We start from the raw sequence: 23,566 nt of genomic DNA, 5'->3' as shown, positions 1-23,566 counted from the left end.
ACTCCAAAACCCTGAAAGTCCCAAGTTCGATCTACCAGATGAGGTGAAATCCATGGTTATTGAATTTGAGTTATTGTGCTTATCACATCTTGAATCTTGATGATGTATCAATGTCGTGTAATTACTGACATAAATCGTAGTCTATTTCCAAAAAAACTTCCCACATAAAATACCTTGAACGCGAGACCAGCCCAGCCCATTCATTATAGTGGACTTTGATGGGTAGTACTGCTCAATTTGGGCCTCCGCCCTTCGGGTGTCCGCAACCCGTTAGAAGACCGGGTAAACAAATCAGCTTGAACTTGAAGACACCTGCAACCCCTCTCTATCTCTCTCACTTTCAAGATACTATATATGTCACCAATAATGCTCTAACTCTTGTTCATAATATGGTCAGTTCAGGTTCTAATAACTATATATAACACCAATAATGCACCAACTCTTTATCATAATAAGGTCAGTTTAAGTAAAGTTCAGGCTCACACATTTACTCTCATCCCCAATTTTTTTTTTTATTGAAATGGTCAGCCAGCCGGACTCTCATCTCCACTTCAGTCTTAGGATTTTCAGTACCCTGCGCTACCTGAACTTGTGAAACACTTTCTGAACTGTACATCTGTGTGTGTGTGTCTGCGCGCTTTCTTCATCGACCAGCACACTACTGAGGTATCTTTCCACTCTCTTCTCTCTCTGTCTTCTCTTCTAATATCTCTAGTCCACAGTCTCTCATCTCATTCCATGTCTTCCATTTGAATATGTGTTCAGTCCAAGCGAAAGCTAGTCCAGTAAACAAGAACAACTAGTTAGCAGTTCCTACCCAAGTTTGTAATCATGAGTAACAGGAGACCAGCAGGGAGTAATATTACTGGCTATAATGGGAAAGGGAAAGGGAAAGGGAAAGGGAAAGAGAAGAATAGAGAATTAATTGCTGATGAAGAAGAAAATGCAGGGTTTGGAGGTTTCTTCAAGATAGTATACCTACCATTTGTTCAAAATGGTTGCTTTGTAAGTTCATCACACCTCAAATACTATTTTTTTATACCTATTGTGTTTCATAGGATGCCAGAAAAAGTGGGCTGAAATCAAGACAAAATGCGATATGGACGGCCGGATTTCACCCATTCTTTTTGAATCTCCATATGCACTACAAAATAAGACTAATTTTGACGGCATAAGTCCGTCGAAAATAGAGGATCTTACCTTGGAAAAGGTTTTTTTACGACGAACCCAACCGTCGTAAAGTGGTCGTAAAAAATGACGTAGCAAATAGCTTTTTCGATGACATACTTTCGTCGTAAAAAAACACTTTCAACGGCTCACCTAGAAAAGGCCGACGTTAATACCGACTACTCTCGATGGTGTGCAAAAAACCGTCGGTACTAGATCTATTTCCGACGGTTTCTGGTATCGATTGGAAAATCATGACTATTTTGACCACTTTTTGTTTTCCGTCGGAAAAGATATGTCACAAATAACACGTGCATATGTCCTTTTATTATAGAGTTCAATCTTTTTTATATCATTTAAAAAGAGAAATCTGTATCTCCACTCAGGGAATCCCTAAGAAATTCATCAGGCTACATGGAGAAGGTTTATGTGATACTGTGGTTCTTCAAATTCCTAATGGATTAATATGGAAAGTCGAGTTAAGCAAAGATAAGAATGGTTTAGTGTATTTCACCAAGGGTTTAAGTGAACTCTTTGACTATTACTTACTCAAGAATGGGGATTTTCTAACCTTTACTTATAAAGGAAATTCTAACTTTCATGTTTTGATTTTCAATATGAGTGGGTGTGAGATTGATTATGATAATCCTTCATCTCATAATCAAGTATCTAATGATGAGAAGGGAAAAGGTCATGAAAATCTCTCCGACGAAGATTATATTCAAATTACTTCTGGTACGTAGTAATTTTTTTTTTTTTTTTTTTTATGTTATAATTACTATTTTATTTAGTCAAAAGAAAAAAAAAGTTGTCATAGCGAATATGATTACTAAGAGTACTACTTGATTCAGATGACGAATACGACAACGACAACGATTATGTTTCATCTTCAGGAGGTTTTCAAATGATGAACATAGGCAATGGTGAAAGATCTACTATGGAAAAGAACACGACGAAGAAGAAATCTGGGCCAAGAAGGAGGAGTGCTACCTCCATCATAACAAGAGATAGAGCTGATAGTATAAATAAAGAATTCAAATCTCAACATCCTTTCTTCACTGTTCCTATACAATCAGCCTATTTTCATCACACATATCTGGTGAGTTTCGAATCTTACTGTTGTTTGTAAGAAAAAAAACGCGTTAGACTGAAATACCCCACACGTGAGGGGGTGTGAGAAAATAGTCCCATATGGGAAAAGAGGTATCTAACAACCAAACGTATAACGTCTAGATCCTCTCAACTCATTGTCGATCGATGACCATAAACTTAACGATATATATTTATATATATATATATATATAACTATACTTGTGTTTATTATATGCAGCCAATACCGGTGAGATTTGAGGGGAGACATATAATGGAGAGTATGACAAGTATAAAGGTTGAGGTTGCAGATGGTCGATCATGGCCGCTCTCAATCATCCCGAGAGGAAGAGACTTAAGGCTTAGTAGAGGTGTTGTCGATTTCATCAACGACAACGATCTAGAGGAAGGACACATCTGTGTTTTTGAGATGATTAAGAAGTTCTCTGAATATGTTTTGAAAGCTCACATTTACCGTCCTTGATCAGACCTACCTACTTCAATGGCTTAACCCGCAAATTTGCAGTTTCAATTTGTGTTTAGTAATTAGTTTCTTAGAACAGTTCGCTGTAATTGATGATTACTAGACTGATTTCATTTTATCTGTATTATTATTTAGTTTGGCTACGGTTTAGTTGTTATATTAGAAACTTATTACCAACATAAAAAGTATTGACTAGTTCTTTAGTAGTTCACCAGGACACGAGGGACATCAAACTAGCTTGGACTATTACTTTTACTTAGGTAGGCAACGGCCAGTTACCGTTCATTTTGTCCAACTGGATTTGGTTTGGTTGATTAGTTCAACCGATTTGATCTGATTGGATTTGGTTTGGTTCATTGCTTCAACCGAATGCGAAATGTTATATAAACCTTATATTGATCGTAAAACAACTCAACAGTACAAAGAAAAAAAACATGAATTGTTCATTTTAGCTTGGATTAGCTTGTTCTATTCTGCCAAAAAGATATACCGGTTTAGTTAGTTAGGCTAGGTTCGAGTGGTCTTGTTTATTTTAGCACATCCTACTACTTTCATAAATGAGAACATTTCTTTTGTCCCCTGAGTAGCACCAAAAGTAAGAGTTCGAAAATCAAGAGTTTTGTGGATATTCAGACTAAATGTCTTTTCTCTCACAAGCAAATATCATTAAGTAACACAACAAACAGTAGAAGAGTTTCGACATCCACAGTGAACACAATTGGCATGGAATGCCTCCATCTCCACTAATACCACAACTATCCTGTTCATTTTTAGGTTCATAACCAACACAAAATGGAAGAGTCGATTTATTTTCTTTCTTATCATTTGAGAAAACATGAACAAAATTTCTGATAAGTAAAACTTATAAACCCATGTCAGAATTATCATTACAAGGACCCAGAAAAATTATACCTTACAGAGCTCCCATGGTTTTTGCTTCAACTCTTTTTTACCCCTTTTAGTTTAGAAGATAAACATTTAGGGAAGACAAGTACTTTTCCTGTATGTGCATTAGTAAGATGGGGCAATAATGGGTATTATGGGTTTTCTACTTATAGCGAGAGAGCGATGACTTAAACAAATAACAATGTCGCAGTGGTGTGAAGTGGGCCAGGCTACCTGAGTTGGGCGTGTTCAGTTTGCAGGACAGGCCAGGTGGACCGTGGCCAGCGGCCTTGAGCCTGATCGAGATAAGTGGGGCCGACCTGGCCCGATTGACACCACTACTCTCAGGCTCTGTTGTTTTTTGATGTAAGAAGGCCCATCTGTTGAGTTAGGTGGTCCACATTGTCACTCTTGCCCCATCCATTGTCCTGCTGCCCTCCTGTTGCTGGTTGCTGCTGCTGTCCCTCTTCTTCATTCCTAACATTTTCTGGCGTACCTGAGTCGTTATTCTCATATTCTTCCATCAAGAGCTGTCCACTTGACAGAATCTGTTCCCAGAAAGGATCATTTATGCTAGGAAGCTTCATTCCTTCCAACAAATCTGCATCTTGATCAGGTGAGAATTTTTCGCTTTCTAACAGATTTGTATCATCCATCCCCGCTAAAACATGATCTAGAAAACCTCCATTTTCTGTCTCAGCATCCGCAAAATTTGCACCATCAATTTCGATTTCGTTACTATCTAACATCATTTCTTGGATTGGAGCAAGATCTGGAGTGATAGTCTCATCTCGCAGATCAGCAAGGATATTCATATCTGCTAATGGACTTGTTGTTACCATATCTTTTACTGCACCAGAAAAAGATTGGATCTCAGATATTGCCGCTGATGGACGTAACCCTTGAAGTCCAGAAAGTTGCATAAATGAATCTGGTGGGACTTCCGAAAGTGTAACCCCAGAAATGCGATTTGACGTGGTATTGCCACTGTCTAATGCCCTTGATGGCGAGGAAACATCATCTCTAAAAAAACTATCGGGTATAGTTTCTGTTTCTAGTCCTTGAGGTGTATCGAACTTTAACTGCATTACCATTGCTTTTGCCGCCTCATTCATCAGTGGCTGGAATTTAACGATCTGCCCATCGGTAGAATTACCATCTTCTAAATTATCTTCTTGTTTCGGAAGTCTTCTTTTCTTGTTAACAGCTATCCGTCGATTCGTTTCATTCTGTTGTTGCATCAGTTGAGTTAAGATACCTGGACTTTGCATTGCCTTTGCTAGAAATGACATCATTTGTTGTTGGCGTTGTTCCATGCCTTGAAGTCGTTGCCCTAAAACCTGCATCTGATTATCAGTTACTTCTTGTTGTTTCCTGAGCCTAACTAGCTCTTGCATGAGGACGTTTTTGTCCCTTTTAAGTCTCTCAATCTCTTCCTCAATCCCAAACTTTCCCACTTCAACACATGCCCCCACTGAAGAATTCTGTCCTTGAGGTTGTTGTTGATGATTCTGTATATTGGACGATTTCCGCCTATTTATACTCTTTAACAAATGCTTTTGACCTCTTAAAAATCCTTCATTTGCGAACTCCCAACGATCAGGATCAACCTTCCTGAAACCCTGAGCAGAGCAACAGTGGATTGAATTGTTAAAGGAGAAGAGATAATTTAACCGTAAAGGGAGAAAACTGAATTAAACAAAGGTAACATGTATATATAGAGTCAAGACAAGATCGAGGTAACACAAATCTGTTTATCAGAAAGCACTACTAAATTTGTCTCATCCTGCACATAAAACAATGTGAAAGATATAAATGCTTTCAGAATTGGGATGTCACACCCATTATAGAAGATTATTGTCCCAAAGCCACCATCCAAAAAAATAATCATATCTGCATATATGCATGAATTGGAGTTCACAGGCAAGAGTCAAGACAATCAACTAAATGAAACATATATGAAATGAATCACAGATCTAATCTTGGCTTATTTTCTTGGCTTTCAGAATTGGGATGTCACAGATCTAATGTTGGAAAGTTAGAATATGAAGCTGAAATCTTAAGCCCCTTCCCCAATTGTCAATCAAATCCCTCAGCTCCTTTACGCTTGAAAGTTTCATAGGTAGGTATATCATTAAGAAAGCCTCACAAGACACTTCATAGTTGATTCAATGTTCTCTTCTCCTCTCCAACGACATATTATAAGGTGGCATTTAATCCATTTAAGAAATAGGACTTCCATGGCTAGAATAAAAATTGGAATTAGAAAAAGTTTTAGATTCAGGGCACATAGCAATCCATTTAAACTGAAACAGGATTTCGATCATATACGCAATCCTCGAGGCTTGAAACCCCAATCTCATGTTTCAAGTCTTCCAACTGTTTCACGAACTCTCTAAATTGTATGACTGTTTATGGAAGTAAAACCGAAACAAAGCAAACACAATCAACTAGAAATAGCAACAAAAGCTGCGTTAGTACCGACAGAATACCAGTTTTGAAGTTCAAACACAGAACATGCAAATAGAGTCGGCCGAATTGTCAGAATTTAACAGATAAAAACAAAGGAAAGGAAATGCAACAAGATAAGATAAAAAGTAGTTTAAATATTTTAAGCACCTAAGGAGTGATTTTCCGGAAGAAAACCAAAAAACAAGGGCCGGGCCATTTTAGTCACTACAGGGGAAAGATCTTATGACTAAAAGAACAAAACGTGCCATCAGGATTCAGACAGATGATGAGAAGGTGAAAGATGGAAACAACCTTCAGTTTGTTGCCTGGGGACTGTCAAAAAAAAAGGAAAAGGATACACAAGGCACTGAGAGAAAAAAATCCAGGATATAGCCCTAAAATCTTCTCAATTCCTACTAAAAAATGTACAGAGTTACAAAGTGCCGACTAAGGCGGCAGCACTAGTGCTCCAACAACCACTATCTGTATGCAGCTTGTTTTCAAAGTTGTAAGTTATATGGCTATTTTATATTTGCAGTTTCAGCCTTTCAGGTAATACCCCAGAATATAGGTCAAATTTATCACTGATTTATTATCCCCAGTTTGTGAAGCACATTAAAGTTACATGAAAATCCGCATGTTTTAACAACTTTACAGGTCAGGCTAAGCTGTGAACAGCAAGCAACAACCAGTTTTCTGCCTAGGCCCATCAAACCAAACTGATAACCTCAGTAGGAAAGTTAAGCGAGTAGATATCATAGCCATGCATATCCAACAACCGAGATTATAACTCTAAAAAGAAAATGTGCAGCAATTTTTGAAACATGTAAAATGCAGAAACATATAGGGTTTCTCATGAAATGTAACAATAACTGGCCCGTTCAAAAGAGCATGCAGTTAGAACATCTTGCAGACCATAAAGGGCTCAAACATGGCACTTTTATTAGACTGAAATGGTGGAATTTCTTGTTCACAAACAAGGCTATATACCCAAGAAGTAAGTCATCTGTTTACATTTTAAATCCGATTAAATCCATTACCAAACTCAGAGAAGTGTAGGGTTCAGGGTTTCACAGCAATTTTTGAAACATGTAAAATTCAGAACCGTGTAGGGTTTCACATGAAATGAAACAATAACTGGCCCGTTCATAAGAGCATGCAATTAGAACATCTTGCAAACCATAAAGGGCTCAAACATGGCCACTTTTATTGGGACTGAAACCATGGCATTTCTTATTCACATAAACAGATATATACCCATGAAGTAAGTCATCTATTTACGTTTTAAATTCAATTAAACCATTACCAAACTCAGAGAAGTTTAGGGTTTCACATGAAATCCAAATACTGGCCCATTCACAAGAACCATCTTGCAAATATAGCAATTGAATTGAGACTGAAAACCATGGAATTTCTTATTCACATAAAAAGGTTATATACACATGAAGTATGTCATTTGTTTACGTTCTACATCCGATTAAACCCATTACCAAATCCCTTTACGACTTAAAGAAGACAACCAGATGCAACCACTGGTTCGACTTTAAGTGCCTAAAATCTTACTAATCTCTAAGTTCAAACAACTAGATATAATGGATCCACCAACAAAACCTAATGATATCCCTGATTTTGTTAATGATTCGCCTCATGTCGGAATTTCTCCATTCAATATTCAATAACTAAAATTCAAACTATTGAAGAAAAAAAAAAAACTCTGACCTAATTATTAAAACAAAAACAACATTCAATTAGAAAGGGCAAAAATCACATACATATGTATTTAACTGGCGGACGAAGCTGGAGAAGTTACTGTGCTTAAAATATTTGGGCAAAAGATCTGTTGCGAATTCCGATGGTTTCCAAACAACAAAGCTATTATTGCTAGAACTCCAAGAAACAATAGAATCAGTCGACGGATCATCGACCATATCATATGTTTTGCTTAGAAATGGAGGTGGGGAATTTATGTTTAGGTTTGAACTCGGCATCGTCGTCGTCGTCGTATTGACTTGACTTCTATCCATTTTATTGTCCAATCATCGGTGACAAATAATTGAATTTATTGATAAGGAATCAGTATCAGAGAAATGAAAACAGGTCGTGAAGTTAAGAAATTTAACTGGAATTAGGGTTTCATCGATGAATTCTATACATCGCCATTGATAAAGTAGGGGGGGGGGGGGGGGGGGGTGAGAGATGGCCAGGGGGATTTAAGATATTTGAGTTACAGAGAGGAGGGAAAGAGAGAGAGAGGTAAAACCCTAAAATGGAGGAATGGTGTGCCGTACTGTCGTCTGGTTAAATTGATCTTTCCTAGACAAATGTTTTCATTTGCAAAACTTTCTGTAAAACGGTATTATAGCGGTATGGACAATGGACCGTGTGGTACAAGTACCGTTAAAGATATGCCACGGGCCACGACTTTGAGCACGACGAGTCCGAAACATCCAAGATTTTGGGTGAGAAAATCCTTCTTCTTCGTTCTAAATTTGGAAGAGCTGGCGATAGGTTTAAAAGGTCTGACATTCTGGAACCCTTCGAGGGAACTTGAGTCTGTTAGAGCCTATGAACGCCTGAAATTTGAAAGTTGATCCAACCAGCCCAATTTGATGAAATAAACAGGTCGAGTTCGAGTTTTGAAGTGTTACCCGACGTCTCGCCGAGCCCATAATCCCACATCGTAAACATATAACACATGTTTGGATATGACCCTCGTTTATCATGGTCGAGCTTCTCAAAATTTCATTAAGCTCTAGTGACCTACTGGGTCTTGACATTCATGCATTCATATCGACAACTTCTGAAGAGGTCACTCTTTGAGTAGCATGTAAAGAAATCATCCCTTTTTAATAGTGTAAACCGAACCCACTGTCTGATACACGCCGAGGGAATATGTCTGTTGTTACTCGACCTGACCCAATTCTCACTCCTACTCATGACCTTTCAGTGAAAAAAAACTTACTCTTGTTCATTTTCTCTTTCCACCACCACCTCTGCTCATCGCTCCCATATCTTTTTCTCTGTTTCATCAAAGGGGAAGATTTTTTCATCGGAAAACAAAATCCAAAATCGAAAGATGTCGATCAACTGGTATGGAACTTCCCTCTGATCAATTGATATGGTCCGCGCAAGGGGGACCTTCGCATTCGCTAGAGAAAGCTTGAGTAGATAGAAGAAAGAAAAATGGTGGTGGGGCGAGACGATGAAGAAGAGTTTTTTTTTTTTTTTTTTTTTTTTTATGGAGGGTCATTAACACTGTCAGTGTGGTGGTGATCCTTCTCTCACATGAAAAGAGGGGATAGAGGACATTCAAGATTTTTTTTTTTCACACAAAAACATGGGAGGTTAGAGAAGTTTTTTCATGCCCCATAACATTTATATCTTAGGATAGCTTTTGTAGCATTTCTTGGATGAAATAGAACTCAAAGATTATATTAGGTAAATACTAATAATTATGGAATTTGCCTTTTCCTTGGATTTCATTGAATCAAGATCTTGCTCCCATACCTGTGGGAGATCTTGGTTATGAGATCAAGAAAGGTCATAATAAGAGAACAGGATTCCTGTGAGACCTTCTTTTATTATCAGTTTAAAGTTGGATCCTTTTTTTTAACAAACCCTATCACTTTAGCATGAAGAAATGACTTTGTTATCTCATACTATTGTTGTGAAGGCCTTCAAATACTGCTTCTAATGAACTCACTTAAGGTCTTTCCTCTGCGGTAGAGCATCTGATTAATTCTAATTGTTTCACAAGTGAGAATGATCAGCTTGGCTGCTTGGGGGCCAAAATTTCCTACACAAAGAATAAGAATCCCAAATTTAATCCGGTCTGTCACAAATGATGGTTGTCACTAATAAAATTAAACCCAATAAGTAACGATATATCACTGTTGATTTTTCTGTCTCTAAAAGGTACCACCGAAAATAAAAAAAAGTGAACCCGACGTGAATCGAACACGCAACCTTCTGATCTGGAGTCAGACGCGCTACCATTGCGCCACGGATCCCTTGGATGCTCTATGTCTTGCTATTTCTTTATAAATATTAATGACATTTCATTACAAACAACAAATTGGTTTTGGAGGATTATAAGGTTCCACAAATGAAGATGCCCCGTTATCTTATCAATGTAGCTCTAGATCATTAGAAGGAATGGTCGATCTTGGTGGTAGCCATGATGGATGATAGTGAGCACTACTTAGAGAGTTGTAGTGAGCGATGGTGGTTGTCGGTGATGATTGTGAAGAAGATAGACATGAGAGTGAGAGGCTAAATACAAGCACGTTTTTATTTTTAAGTCCCTAAAATGACGGCCAAAATCAATTGAATCCAATTGGATAGACTAGTTTTTTGCAAAACATTTTTTGTCCTTCAACCGAGCAACGATTAGGGGTCTTCAAAGGAGTGGCCTAAAACAGTAACATGACCAGTAACAAGGGTGATTGAACTAAAGGTCAAAAAGATATGGTCAATAAGGGAAGTCCGAATAAAAAAATAAACAACAGGTCCAAAAAGTTATGTTCAGACTGACAAAAATGTGACGTCAACAAACTTTTACTCTTGAAAATAATTATGCACTTGAAAAATTGTACACTAACATATCTACCCATACACATTTCATAATGTGGAGTGCAAAACACTATATTTATCCAATGTATAGTACATTTTTAAATGTCATTCCCTTCATCTAGTATTTGTCATGATTCATAAATTCGTGGACAATACATTTCCAAATGTCCTTCCTTCTATCTGACATTTTGAACGATACGTATATCGTGCATAATACATTTTGAAATGTCCTGTACATAATCTGATGTTTTTCGACTGACATAACCTATGTGCGTCTGACATAGCCCGTGCTCACCTGACATAACCAATGTGAACCAGACACAAATCCATATACATTACATGTAATTTACATTTTTACCCGTCAAAATGTGACATTACCTCATCCAGACCTTCTACATGCCTCAAGTTTTATAGTTTGGACTGATTTCATATATTTTTGTCTGACTTGGACCCTTTTCGCATTAAAATGTGTTACATTTTGGACCTAAAAATAATTCGGCAGCAAGAAAACCACCCTATTCTGCCTGCCGTTCAGCTAAGATAACAGAAAACCCGTCTCTTCAAACGGCGTCAGCAAACAAACGGCATTTCTTCTCTCTCTCTCTCTCTAAAATCTACAGTCGATCCCTCTTGCTTTCTCTGACATCTTCCAAATCATGAACCTAAAATCAGGTACCTGCTTCGAATTCAAAAGAAAGAAAATTCATCAGATATTTGCTCCTTCTTAACAACTTTTGTATAGTCAATTATTTCTTATTTTGTATAGTCTATATTAGGTTGATTATCTATAGGTTCCTTTATTTACATATGTAGGTTTTGTGATCTATCTTGCTTTACCCTTCAATCTCTGAACTTTGTTGTTTTTTGACCATACGTGGTTGATGATATGTTTAGTTTTGGTAAAGGGTCGAATTTGAAATTGATATTTAGTCCAAAACCTAATTGAACTTCAACTGGGGTTTCAATCTTGATTTGAAACCTAGCTAGTTCTCTATGTTTTTGATGGTCCTTATATACATCAAGAATTTTCTCTTCGATAACCTTAGAAAATCTAAATGTTGTTTAGGAACTAAGAATTTGAAATGATTTTTTTTTTTTTCATGTTCTATTAATTGAATTATTCGAAGTTTTAGTTCATTTGCTTGTTCGATTTTATAGGGGTAGCCTTGTTTTTGGCGACACATTTTATACATCTCATTTTCTTTGCTTCTTGATTGTACTTGTTGGCAGCAATCAAATTCATTAGATGAAGACAATAATCTCTAAGAGTTTGTGTTTCGAACGAGATTCCTATAACTTATGGTACCTGTAAGCGATTTTACTTAGTGGGTATTAAACAGTCGGAAGTTTTTCATGAACAAAGGCCATAGTTCTAATGTTTGGCGTTGTATAAATGGAATAGGAAGTTATTGAACTACTTAATATGGATAAAATCTATCAAGGGAATTGGCATTTGACACTATAACTTTTCAATGGTAAACCCAAACGATCCACTTTGTTCATCCGTTACTTATAGGCCTATACAACCCTCTGATCTTGGAGTTCTCGAGAGATTACATTGTGATTTATTTCCTATAAGGTAAAGTTTATTTCTTCTTTCATTTTACTCTTTATATCTCTAGTAAAATTCTAGTTTTGTCATTTCCAATTATTCTTGCAAGTTCTATAACGAAGACGATATTATTAGGTATGAAAGTGAGTTCTTCGTCAATGTTGTAAGTGGCCGGGATATTGTGTCTTGGGGGGCTGTCGACTGCAGCAGACCTGATGGAAGAGGTGATGAACTTATTGGATTTGTTACTGCACGTATTGTTCTAGCCAGTGATAGCGAGGTTTGAATTTGCACATATGATTATTATTATCATAGATTAACCCATATATCTATATAAGTATATAACCCAAGATACAAATTCAACATGTCTCTGACAGATAGGAGATATGCTCATACATGACTCTTCGAGACAAAATCAACAACTAGTTTATATTCTCACTTTGGGAGTGGTGGAATCTTATCGAAATCTTGGTATAGGTAAAATTTTCTGCTGTCGTTCTGTTTCAGTGAAATTATTCTATTCTTATCTTTTTTTCACTTTCCGGACTATTAAGGTCGACGAAGAGATGGCATTATTCCATTATAGTTATTATGAATAGTTTCAATTTGCCTTCATATTTTCAGCCGCATCACTTATTCGGGAGGTTATCAACTATGCATCAAGCCTTGCCAATTGTCGAGCAGTTTACTTGCATGTCATCGCTTATAATGATCCTGCAATTCGTTTCTACAACAAGATGTCATTTAAATGCGTACGAAGATTATTGAGCTTTTATTACATACAAGGCCAGCATTATGATTCGTACCTGTTCATTTACTATGTTAATGGCGGTCGATCTCCTTCTTCTCCACTGTAAGTAGTACATTCACATGTTTTCAAAAGTTCTTGACTATTAGTTATAACCACAAAGAACAAGGGTTTAAGAAAAAGAGTTAGCTTCACATCAGCATACCTTGCTATAGGACAATCGGTTCTATGAAACGAGATAGCAATATATCTTTAAGGTTTTTGAGGATCATATTTTGTGAAAGAAATAAAATAAAATAGGAGAGAAGTATCACAAGGTATTTCCCTTACTAGGAATCTCATTACGCCATAATGATTACGGGATCGGTACTCGTGGTAACCGTATCCGATTCCCACGTGGCCATGTGTCAAACATGAAAAATATGATAAAATACTAAGCTTCAGTTTCATCACCCGGGTAACAAAAATCTCGGAACTATTGAACGTTCCGTAACAATTTCTTTCTAAATTTAGATTTGCATTGATTTTATCGATAGTAGATCTTGCAGAGATGTAGTAGCAGTCGTGGCATCGTACATGAGAAGTCTATTCAAGTTGATGGTGAGTAAGTTGTGGAAGAATGAAGACAAGGCATCATCAAGATGGTCTAGATGTAAGGAATCCAGTGGCCTTCTCATGACCCAAAACAATAGGATCCTCAATCTCTCATAATTCTGGCTGTTACCCATTAATTCTCTTCTTATTCTTAATGTGTAAAAACTGTGTGATTACTCTTAAATTCTCATCTTATTGTTTTCATTTACAGAATTTCAATAAACACATGTACTATAGTTTCTTTTCCTGTTGTAAAATCCTCTGTTATTTGTAATTACTCAACTCAATATTTGTTATAATGAAACTAAATACCAAGGGGGTTTTCTGCTTCTTTTTCTCTTTTGGTTTGTTTAATTATGTTATTTGGGCTCTGGTAGTTTTGATGCACCGACGATGACGCATATAACATAATCAATAGACGTAGTTTCCGACATTCTTCATCTATAAAACTTCAATTTTAACTAGGTAACTAAAAAATCTTTTTGTCGTCTACTCAACTAGTTGAATTATATATTTTACAAGGAATCTAGGTTAAAGGAATCGTAATATTTGGTTGGGCGAAATTTAAGATACTGGATTATGTCATTATGGATCAACCAATATATGAAACCCTGTATAGGCAAGGGCAGCTAGAATATATATGGGGACATTGGGTTTGATTAATGAGCATTTGGTAACATAGGATTGAAACACGAAAAAGATAGAGATCAATCATAAAAGTCAACATCAACCTCATAATTGAGTTTTAAACCATGAATTTAAAACATGGAAAAGAGAAAGAGATCACCCATACAAGTTAACATGAACTTCTTAAGCTTCGAACACTTTCTTGTTTTCTTCACAGTTTCTCTCATTGACCTTCTTTCTTAAGTACATTATCTTTACTAATTGTACCATTGAGTGACTAATCAACAGCCATGGCTTCTGAACCACCACTTCCATCCTCCATACTATTTTTCTGCTCTTCCATGGCTGCCATCCTTAGCTCCTCCGCCAAACTTTTCTGCTCATCTTCTATAGTATTTTGCAATTCATCCACCTGTAGAAGACAGGGAAAAGACCATTGAGAAAACAAAGTCAGGTCACAGAGAATCATCGTTCACGATAACTCTTCATTTTTTAACTTCATAAAGATTATAGTTCCATCTTAAGACTTTGCCTATCCCCTTGTGAGTATAAGTATATAATAATATGACGTTCAAATTATCAGGGCAACGTTTTTATCTGTTCCCTCACTATCAAACACAAAATGAACATCAAAACCAAGAGGTAGAAAAGATTGAGACTTGAAAGCAAAACTGAGACGAATAAGGGCAGAAAGTTCATTTCACATGAGGAAAAAATAACATGTAAATGAGAAAGCGAAAACCCAACTCACCACATGTAGTAAAAGAGAAAACTGTTTCTTGCGAAGCTCCAACGTCCTCGAGCCAGCAGTATTCTCTGCTTCCAACACAGCAATCTCCTTCTCAAGTTCTGTGATAATCTTCTGTGTTTCTGATCTCGGTGGTTGAGTAGAGATCAATTTCCTAATTGCCTCACATTCCTCCTTGTGCTGTCTCTCAATCTTACTTTCTTCTAGCTGTTTCTTAAGATCCTCTATATCAGCTTGAGTCTGCGTGATTTGCCGATGAAGTTCTTCTTGTAGCTCATTGAAATTCTCTTTCTCTCTAAGATTTGCATCAATAACTACCTTACTCTTAAGGAGCGGAAGCTCGAATGAATTCATCTCCTGCAAGAAAGCTTTATACATCTTTTCACATACAGCATAGTTATCTCCTTCTCTGTCAACCTCGAGTGCGAACGAGATGAACTTCTTCTGAATTTTCTTTAATGGGGGCTCGCCTCTTGTAGTAGTCGTTCGAGTAAGAAGCCTATGCTTGATTATGGTTTCATCTTCAAGTGGACCAAAGGCATAATGTACTGCCATCTCTTCTCCTCTACCAGCAACTCTTCTTCCTTTTACCGACATCTGATCGATCGGTAATTATATCTACACAATAGTTGTACCAAAACAAACATATAAAGAAGGAATGAATTTAATCATGATATGATGATAATACTAAGAAATCCAGGAAAGGGTAAGCAAACCCTCAATTTGAAATTCGGAATATCATAAATCAGTGATTCCCCACATTCCGGAATATGATAAACAAAACTGAGATCAATCTGGTTCATATATAACATACAGGGGATACCCAACTAGGGCATCTGAAAGATCTTAAATTTGTGTGATTTTATCTTTCTCTATAACCTTTTATGGATAAAATACAAAATTGAAGTATGGGTTTCGAACTTGAACAAGTTGTTAATCAAATTGAAGCCCATACGATAGGGGAAATGACTGTTTCTCAAACAAGAACATAAAACGATTTGGTTGAGAAATTTCAACGAACAGTTGGTAAGCAACCATTACTTTATGCATATCACGACCCATTTGAAAACCTAATAAACTACCATCAACAACATCAATATCATATACGATAAGGGAATACAAAATTTAGAGAGAGGAAGTAGTAAGAAAAAGTAGAGAGAGAGAGAGAGAGGATACCTGAGCTATGGAGGAGGATTTTGGGGGTAACTGTGACTGACTGTATAGACTGAAAAACCGAAATCTGAAAGCCCCGGCAAACTTTTCTCCACTCTGAAGAAATCGGTTCCGATTTGAAACAAAATTACCAAAGACTACCCTAGTTTTTTCGGGAATTACATAAAAACAAAAACCAATAACTCGGGACCTGGTTCGTAAACGTTCCGGTTTATTCCTACAGAAATAGAATTTGGGTTACAAAAGTTCTTACGTTGACATTATCAAAGGATCCATTCTAAATTTCTAATGTCTAGTAGGTATAAATGATCCGATTGAGTTTAATTGAGAAAATCTATCTTTCCTCGTATCAAATTCACCACGTTCGATTTATAACAGTTTGGCGCTAGTTATTTTGTAGTCGCCATTTAATTTTCTAACATGGGCGTCACAACGAGACTTAAAATGGAGTACAAGTTTGATGCTAGTTATATTAAGACATAATCTGATATAATTTGTCAAGTGTTCGCTCCTTAATTATATTTGTTCGAATTTTGAGAATTATATATATATTTTGTAGTCGTCACTTAATTTTCTAACATAGGGGTCACAACGAGATTTCCAAGAGAACCCATCTGATAGGAAAACTAACACTAATTTTCATATTAACATCAATTAACTTACTTATCATATATAACGCCTTTGATCCATCAAATTACATAAAACAAAAAAGAAATTTTTATAATGTTTTATGACTTTGTCGTTCTAAAAGATACACTTCCCAAAATGTCCTTACAGGGATTTCCAATTTACGAAATACCGGGTTAAATTAGGGTCCAGCAGGATTTGGTATCCGGGTTCCATAAAGCAGGAAGCAAATACTTTCTACCGTTTATGCCATGGGCATTAAAACACCCACCGTTACCTGGTGCAATTAGAACTTTTCCAGCAAAGCCCGGGAATGCCCCACTACCGAATATACCAGGGCAAGCATTTGCAGCTTCAATGGGCTTCATCGCTTCGCCCGCGTAAAACCCAGTGTTAAAAGGGTTTGTTACAGTACCCGCCAAAGCCGAAGCCAAGCCAATGACCATAGCATCAGCACCGATGTTTCCGTTTGGTGGTTGGAGTGGCAATGTCTGAGGCCCGTAGTCAGCCTTGTGAAATGGCCACCCACATACACCGGGACATTCGGTTTCAGGGTTACCAATAACCATATACAAACGGGCATTTCGACCCGACCCTATTGCTCCATGTCGAGAGCACCGACCCATACAAGTTTCAGCCACCGAAACATCCCTTGCCGCGAAAATGATGGTAATCCAAGCCTTATTACCTCCTGTAACTTTATCCATGAGAGGTTGGAAGAAGTCTTGGGTGAGAATTTTACCCAAAGAATAATTTCTATCGGTTTTTTGTTTTACAATCTTGACAGTAATTGGACCACTAGGATGACCTTGAGACGCGACATGTTGGTACCTCTCTACAGTTTTCCACCAGCTAGCGACTGATGGATCCAATCCAGCTGTGGGTTTGTTTAGAGAAAGGAGAAAATCACGAAGAATGTTTTTCGTTTCTCTAGCAAAACGACCGTACCACATAATAGCAATGTTTAGCTGACCACCCAGGACAGGGCCATGGTGGTGAACAAGAGGTGCAGGTGCCTTAAAAGTAGGAAGGGTGGCTAATGACCCGATTGGAAGAACAAGGGAAAGAATGGTGAGGAAGAGAAGTGGGTTTATAGGCAAGGAAGCCATTGTTAGTTTATACTTCTCTTGTTCTTTCTTGTTAGGGTTGATTTGAAATGTTTATATACAAAGAACAATTACAAAGGAGAAACACAAGATGGGGTTTACCTTTCATTATATTGTTAGATCCTTAAAATTTGTGGTAAGAAATGATTAGGTCAATTACTAATTTGGATTATAAGAATGAATGGTTAATGGTTTTGCATAACTATTAACTCACCAATTACAGGTAAGCAAAGTTGTTGATATTGCCAGGTAAATATACAACCCGGCGCAGAGCAAAAAAGTCCATTAAAGATGAGAAAAAAAAAATGACTCGACAATGACGATGATTGATTTCGTGTAAGTCTAGAGTAGACTTTGACTTGTAACTTCTTTTAGCATTACTATTTCTCTTATAACAAACATTTGACATATCGACGTTACTAATATTTTTTGTGTATCATGTTTTAATCAATATTGGCTACTCTTCGAAATAAAAAGGAATTTTCTTCCAAATTTGATGGGTTGGCCATGAATGGCTGATGGAACATGGATTGTTACTGAAGTTTTCTATATCTAAGCTTAGGTATAAATTTCCTTTACTTCTTTTTCTTTTGTTTCCTTACTGATAAACTAAAACGACCCTTTTATTGAGTCTGATGATTGTTTACAAACTTCCCTGGAAATGTATTTTATAATGGCAAATATCAAAATTAATCGACAGTAAGGTAGCCCAAATTGAGTGAGGATTATAGTTAAAGATGACATAGTTGATTGTTGAGACGAGTTGAAATCCCATCTAATCTTCGGACTCCATGTGCATGTTTCATGTTTTACGGCATAAAGGTAGAAACCGTAACACAAGGGTTTAACACAACGGGCGGTCACCTAATTAGTTTTCCTCTGTTCTATCTATCCAACTTCTCAGTGGTTATAATTTATAAATTACCTTGTCCATCCGATGATCCGAATAGAATCATTCTTGCATACTATGAATGACCCTGTGGCATGAAACTGAAGAAAAGAGAAAAAGAAATCCAATATTCTGATGGATCAGGGATCAATCGTAGTAGGCAAATTACACTCACGCTTTCGTTGTTTTTTCTCATGATTAAAGAGTCAAATGACTTTTTTTTTTCTCTAGTTTTGGACCTTTGGTATACCAATCCAAAGCTATCTCTCTCAACCAAAAAAAATCCAAAGCTACTTTTCATAGTTAAAGGAGTCACAAGGAGTCCACATTTTTCTTGTATCTACACAGTATATATAAATTTAGCAAATTATTTGAAAACAAATGGCCCATTAGCTCAGTTGGTTAGAGCGTCGTGCTAATAACGCGAAGGTCGCAGGTTCGAAACCTGCATGGGCCACTTTAATTTTTTTTTTTTCTCTTTCTTCACCATTCTATTTCGGGACCTATTAGCTCTGATGGTTAGATTCTCGTGTTAATAACACGAGTTTCTTTAAGTTGTTTTTTCTGCTCTTTCTTTGTTATCAAATTTTGGGTATAAACAAAAAAAAAAAAAGATTGTGTGATGGTGTTGATCTAAAACAGATGCTATGCCCGGCCGAATCCCGGTCAGGTGAGCTGGCGAGCCAACCGGGCATAGCATGTGTTAGGGTGATTGAAGCGAATTTGAAGTTTAGTCCCTTAAAATTTGCATATTTACACATAAGATCCTTTTTTTAAAACCAATAGAAACCTCATTTCTGAGATCAGAAACACATCTCGGCTTTTTCTTCTCACTTTTCTGACTAGGGCTTCAGAAAGAAGGGATTTTGAGAGGGTTTCAAGCTTGATTTTGAGGGGAAAACACATCTTGACTAATAGTTAACTCGCATTTCTTTTGTTATAAAATTTTAGGTCGAAAATGCAAAAAAGAAAATGTGATTTTTTTTGTGATGAAGTTGGTTTAAGAGAAGAAGTATCAATATATTAAATGGCCCATGAGTTTTTTCTAGGATGGGATTGGTTTAAGAGTAGTATCAACTATTAAATGACCCATTATCTCAATTAGTTAGAGCGTCCGGCTAATGTCGCAGGTTCGAGATCTGTATGGGTCATTTTAAGCGGTTCATTCTTTCTCTTCATTTTCTTTTTCTATTTAAAGTCCCTGTTAACTTGTAATGGGGTTGGTTTAAAGTATCAATCCATTGTAACGTGATTGTCTCTATTTTTTGGTCAAATGACTCCAATTATTTTTTTATCACGACCAAGTGTTTCAAATTGATTAACAAAGCTATGGAGGTGCACAAGACCTTTAGGTGTGTACAGAGATATTCCTAAACGTTGGTGAACACGTAGGACCTTTAGGAGTGTATAGAGTTATCCCTAAACGTTGAAGAGAACAGGATAAACAAATTTTAAGGCATTGCCCAATGCTACTGAATGATAATGCTACGGAAGAAAACAATATCTTTATGGGTGTACAGTGACATTTCCAAACGTTGCCGATAAGAAGTTGTGGATTGCTTAGTTTGTGTTTATTATAAGAGCAAGTCCAACCGTGGAGGAGCTTAGGCCTAAAATCCACTTTTTATTTTTTATTATAACTAAATGAAAAGATTCTACCAAAAAAATTAACTCTAACCGTGAATGGGCTTAGGTCTAAAAAGTGTGTATGTGCGAAAAACATATTAGCATTTTGTGGGTATGCGAAAAACGTGTGTGATCTTGTGCATGTGTGAACTTTTAATTTTTTTATGAAATTCAACCCAAAATTGAACCGTTGGGTCCAACGGCCATATTTGGCTCAATATATGACCATTGGGCTCCCATCGGTCATATGTGACCGGCTCAAAATGGGTTCAGTCGACTTCGCTTTAGAGTCGGCTGAGCTTCTCTTTGGGCATGGGCATAAGCTCAACCCGAAGAGAAGCTAATTGGAGTTGTAGGCTGGAGCTGAAAATTTAAATTTCCAGCCTCATCCCACAACGGTTGGACTTGCTCTGAGAAGCTTTGTCATTGAAAGCGGAAATTAGGTTTTGGAACTTTTTCCTTCGAGTCATTAACTACCTCAAGAATTCAAGATTTGCTCCAAAAATACTACCGATTAACTTCTAAATGGGTCTCTTTAAATAGACAAGTAACTATCTCAACTCTTATATGCTTTTGAAGGCCCGATAGACCTACTACATTTTTATACGTCTTGTACAACAAACATTAGCTACTAAACATATTAATTGCAATCGAAATCAAGAACAACTACTCACGTATATTTTCGTGTTATTATTATCCAACTCGTACTTAATATTATATGTAATCTCTTGATTAACAATGACAAAATTCAGTTAAATTTAGTACACTCCCTCCTAATCTCTCCTTCATTTCCAGTTTTAACCCCAACTCTTCCCAATTTCACCATAGCATTAGCAAATTCCTTGAAAAACAATTCTTGATCCTTGGCATACTTATAAACCAACGAACGGCTGAGATGATCCCAACTAGAAAACAACACTTGATCGGACGTCAGTAAACCCTTATGGTCTATCAAACTCTTGAAGAAGAAGTTGTCAAAGGTGTTGGGTGTATACTGATCTAGTGCTTGCGCAACATTTTTATCAATATGTGGGATTGGACAAGCACTAATCATATCTTTCCTTAATGCGGGATCCATCGTTGGATCTTTCCTATTTATACGGTCAACGAATTCACTACAATGTGAGAAACCAATAGTATGGGCTCCAGAAAGAGTGACTAAATCAACGGTTGAGAGTTTCTTTGATTTGAATAAACGGATGAGATTAGTCAAGTTTGTTTCTCCAGGTGGAATGATTTGTTGTGCTTGATCAGCGGCTGAGATTAGTCCATCTTTTCTTCCTTTCTCTACTTCCCAGTGTGGGCCATCTACCTGCACAATGTTTGGCCCATGTGAGATTATGCCTGGCAAGTTGCGGAACGGACAGGCTTGATGCGCCTAGGGGTCGGAATCCGGCTGGTATGGTACTGGTGCCCACGGCCGGATAAAATCCCTTCGGGCTAGGACGGGTCGCGGAGGCACTCTCAATGGCTATTAGGGTAGTCGGGTGAAGAGTGTATATGAATGAATAGGTCTTACCATTACTACGACATCACGAGCTAAGATGGCGAGGATATCTGAGCAAGAGACTACACCCGGGCATGTTTCTTCAAGAGCTTTCTTTGCTCGTTCTACGATGTCAAAAGCATCTCCCGCTAGCGACAAACTTATTTCTGCATCTCGTTCGACTTTATTCTTGCCAGTCGATGTAACTAGTATAGAACCATCACAACCCTAAACAACCCAATAAAAAGTAGTACTATTAATTTTGAGGAAACCCCATTACATCAAATTGGATTTGTAGGAACAACAATGCCATTGAAATTGTTAAGAGAGAGAGAGAGGGAAGGGTGGTGGTGGTACCTCAACAAAGCAGTCATGAAAGAAGAGTCTTAGAGTTCCAGGGAGTGTGATATTGGGTCGTGGATCTTCTGTCATCTTCTTCACAAGCACATCTCGAATCGTTTCTTCAACATTTGGGCATGATTTCTTATAGTAATCAATTGAAAGAATTGATGAATTGATCAATGTAACAGTGTTCAATATAAAAATGAAGAAGATGAGAACAACACCCATCTCTCCCTTTTGATTTCTTCTCTTTCTCTGCCTAATTTCTATCTCTCTTTTAATTTCTAAATGTCTTTCTCTATGTACATTTTTGAAATATGCTTCTTGTCAGACTCTTTGGTTTTAAAAGCAAAATTGGAATCAATTAATAGAGAAGACAGTTTTCATGAAAACAAGAGCAAGAGATTATTCTACAAGTCTTACTATAAATTGATAATAAAATGTAATTTACAAGTGGAACTGACTAAGCAGAAGTTGAGAGTTATGAACCCCATTATCAACCCCTTTGTTTACAAAAGAAAACGGCCTGCCCACTAAGTGTTGGGCGCTTTCAACTAATGTGAAGTCCATATCGCACTTATTCCGCTTTCAAGTTTAGTAATTTGTTTATTTAAAGTTTGGAAGTATTTCATCGCTAAAGAAGAGATTGTCATATCAATATTAGTTGTCAGCATTAAGTGGTTTCTTTACATAGTAATTTTGCTTTATGAGAATGCAAGTTTAATTAAACAGGCACTTTTAGTTAGAGAAAGATAAAAATGACAAACGACAAGAAATTTTATAGAGAGAAAGTTGGCAATAGCTCATAACACTAATAAAAGACATCTTTTTTTTGCTTAAAAGTAAGAGGTTGTAAGTTCAAATCAACAATATCTTTGTTAACGTCATAATTCTCTTTACATTTTCTAATTTTTTTAAAGAAAATTTAACTATTGAAAGTTCAATCCCTTGTTTACAAAGTCAGAATACTTTAGAAACCCATGATATAACAATTGTTATAGTAACATCATACTATTAATATAGTTTTTCGTTTTCTTCAATTTTTTATGAAAATGATTTTACAATTACTAATAGAAAATGTTTTATACGATATTAACAATGTATAACAAGAAAAAAGGTTTTGGTTTGTCATGAAAAGAGGTGACAATAGGGAGATATACCCCATATTACTAATTTGTTAAGCCAACATTACTAGTCCCATCATTTCATAGCTAAAGGCAGTGACAAAATCTTGTAGGGAGCTGAGGACACTTGGAGTGTGACAATATGAAGGCACTCAACAATATAGACTCGTAGCAGTATAAATGCGCTCAAACTGCCTTGTCTGCGGCCCTGCGGGCTTCTGACCAAGAGTAAAAAAAGGAGGGGCGACAATAGGCACACCCCATCTTGTATTTCAC

The 23,566-nt window shown here is 36.9% G+C and overlaps 5 protein-coding genes, 2 non-coding genes and 1 pseudogene across 11 annotated transcripts; 3 read left to right on the top strand and 5 right to left on the bottom strand.

Moving 5' to 3' along the window:
• Nucleotides 1-423: 423 nt before the first annotated feature.
• Nucleotides 424-2,925, top strand: LOC147569855 (B3 domain-containing transcription factor VRN1-like). Of its 2 annotated transcripts, none has more exons than XM_086656362.1 (5): nt 424-666; nt 766-1,005; nt 1,554-1,902; nt 2,019-2,266; nt 2,498-2,925. In XM_086656362.1, the coding sequence occupies exons 2-5, from the start codon at nt 832-834 to the stop codon at nt 2,738-2,740; spliced, it is 1,014 nt and encodes a 337-aa protein (XP_086512488.1). In that variant the 5' UTR covers nt 424-666; nt 766-831; the 3' UTR covers nt 2,741-2,925. The 2 variants fall into 2 exon arrangements, with proteins under 2 accessions (XP_086512488.1, XP_086512489.1); XM_086656363.1 differs by having other exon boundaries at nt 496-554; nt 667-1,005.
• Nucleotides 2,926-3,449: 524 nt separating this feature from the next.
• LOC147569854 (heat stress transcription factor A-1b-like) lies at nt 3,450-9,632 on the bottom strand. The gene is made up of 2 exons (XM_086656361.1): nt 7,849-9,632; nt 3,450-5,247 (listed from the first exon to the last, which is right to left on the bottom strand). The coding sequence occupies exons 1-2, from the start codon at nt 8,098-8,100 to the stop codon at nt 3,970-3,972; spliced, it is 1,530 nt and encodes a 509-aa protein (XP_086512487.1). The 5' UTR covers nt 8,101-9,632; the 3' UTR covers nt 3,450-3,969.
• A 382-nt stretch (nt 9,633-10,014) lies between these two features.
• On the bottom strand, nt 10,015-10,086 carry TRNAW-CCA (transfer RNA tryptophan (anticodon CCA)). Its single transcript has one exon. It is a non-coding gene; the product is annotated as a tRNA-Trp (tRNA).
• Nucleotides 10,087-11,181: 1,095 nt separating this feature from the next.
• On the top strand, nt 11,182-13,873 carry LOC147569852 (histone acetyltransferase MCC1-like). 3 transcript variants are annotated; one of them, XM_086656365.1, is made up of 6 exons: nt 11,182-11,320; nt 11,879-12,227; nt 12,336-12,480; nt 12,578-12,677; nt 12,825-13,053; nt 13,488-13,873. In XM_086656365.1, the coding sequence occupies exons 2-6, from the start codon at nt 12,121-12,123 to the stop codon at nt 13,657-13,659; spliced, it is 753 nt and encodes a 250-aa protein (XP_086512491.1). In that variant the 5' UTR covers nt 11,182-11,320; nt 11,879-12,120; the 3' UTR covers nt 13,660-13,873. The 3 variants fall into 3 exon arrangements, with proteins under 3 accessions (XP_086512491.1, XP_086512492.1, XP_086512490.1); XM_086656366.1 differs by having other exon boundaries at nt 11,187-11,320; nt 13,497-13,873; XM_086656364.1 differs by having other exon boundaries at nt 11,187-11,320; nt 13,485-13,873.
• Nucleotides 13,874-14,256: 383 nt separating this feature from the next.
• On the bottom strand, nt 14,257-16,456 carry LOC147569851 (THO complex subunit 7A-like). The gene is made up of 3 exons (XM_086656360.1): nt 16,094-16,456; nt 14,921-15,535; nt 14,257-14,581 (listed from the first exon to the last, which is right to left on the bottom strand). Exons 2-3 carry the CDS (start codon nt 15,512-15,514, stop codon nt 14,447-14,449), a joined length of 729 nt encoding a protein of 242 aa, XP_086512486.1. The 5' UTR covers nt 15,515-15,535; nt 16,094-16,456; the 3' UTR covers nt 14,257-14,446.
• Nucleotides 16,457-16,726: 270 nt separating this feature from the next.
• LOC147569850 (protein EXORDIUM-like 2 pseudogene) lies at nt 16,727-17,893 on the bottom strand (annotated as a pseudogene). The gene has a single exon (XR_015231351.1). The product of XR_015231351.1 is annotated as a protein EXORDIUM-like 2 pseudogene (transcript).
• A 1,202-nt stretch (nt 17,894-19,095) lies between these two features.
• TRNAI-AAU (transfer RNA isoleucine (anticodon AAU)) lies at nt 19,096-19,169 on the top strand. The gene has a single exon. It is a non-coding gene; the product is annotated as a tRNA-Ile (tRNA).
• Nucleotides 19,170-20,965: 1,796 nt separating this feature from the next.
• On the bottom strand, nt 20,966-22,634 carry LOC147569848 (peroxidase 55-like). Its single transcript, XM_086656359.1, has 3 exons — nt 22,182-22,634; nt 21,858-22,052; nt 20,966-21,650 (listed from the first exon to the last, which is right to left on the bottom strand). The coding sequence occupies exons 1-3, from the start codon at nt 22,392-22,394 to the stop codon at nt 21,087-21,089; spliced, it is 972 nt and encodes a 323-aa protein (XP_086512485.1). The 5' UTR covers nt 22,395-22,634; the 3' UTR covers nt 20,966-21,086.
• Between the last annotated feature and the right edge of the window lie 932 nt (nt 22,635-23,566).

This window comes from Eschscholzia californica, unplaced genomic scaffold, assembly GCF_041429995.1.
Source record: "Eschscholzia californica isolate CP2 unplaced genomic scaffold, dmEscCali1.0.p SCAF_1, whole genome shotgun sequence".
Taxonomy (NCBI): Eukaryota; Viridiplantae; Streptophyta; class Magnoliopsida; order Ranunculales; family Papaveraceae; genus Eschscholzia; species Eschscholzia californica.
This window is presented reverse-complemented; position numbering and strand designations above follow the sequence as displayed.

Bases quoted from the DNA above. Each gene is read 5' to 3' on its own strand.
- LOC147569855 (XM_086656362.1), top strand. From the start codon at position 832: ATGAGTAACAGGAGACCAGCAGGGAGTAATATTACTGGCTATAATGGG. The intron at 1,006-1,553 runs GTAAGTTCATCA...ATCTCCACTCAG, and splicing joins TTGTTCAAAATGGTTGCTTT to GGAATCCCTAAGAAATTCAT. The intron at 1,903-2,018 runs GTACGTAGTAAT...TACTTGATTCAG, and splicing joins TTATATTCAAATTACTTCTG to ATGACGAATACGACAACGAC.
- LOC147569851 (XM_086656360.1), bottom strand. From the start codon at position 15,514: ATGTCGGTAAAAGGAAGAAGAGTTGCTGGTAGAGGAGAAGAGATGGCA. The intron at 14,582-14,920 runs GTGAGTTGGGTT...TGTCTTCTACAG, and splicing joins TTTCTCTTTTACTACATGTG to GTGGATGAATTGCAAAATAC.
- LOC147569848 (XM_086656359.1), bottom strand. From the start codon at position 22,394: ATGGGTGTTGTTCTCATCTTCTTCATTTTTATATTGAACACTGTTACA. The intron at 22,053-22,181 runs GTACCACCACCA...TGGGTTGTTTAG, and splicing joins TTCATGACTGCTTTGTTGAG to GGTTGTGATGGTTCTATACT. The intron at 21,651-21,857 runs GTAAGACCTATT...AACATTGTGCAG, and splicing joins CTCGTGATGTCGTAGTAATG to GTAGATGGCCCACACTGGGA.
- LOC147569852 (XM_086656364.1), top strand. From the start codon at position 12,121: ATGGTAAACCCAAACGATCCACTTTGTTCATCCGTTACTTATAGGCCT. The intron at 12,228-12,335 runs GTAAAGTTTATT...CGATATTATTAG, and splicing joins TGTGATTTATTTCCTATAAG to GTATGAAAGTGAGTTCTTCG. The intron at 12,678-12,824 runs GTAAAATTTTCT...TCATATTTTCAG, and splicing joins TTATCGAAATCTTGGTATAG to CCGCATCACTTATTCGGGAG.
- LOC147569854 (XM_086656361.1), bottom strand. From the start codon at position 8,100: ATGGATAGAAGTCAAGTCAATACGACGACGACGACGATGCCGAGTTCA. The intron at 5,248-7,848 runs GTATGTGATTTT...TGCTCTGCTCAG, and splicing joins TCCGCCAGTTAAATACATAT to GGTTTCAGGAAGGTTGATCC.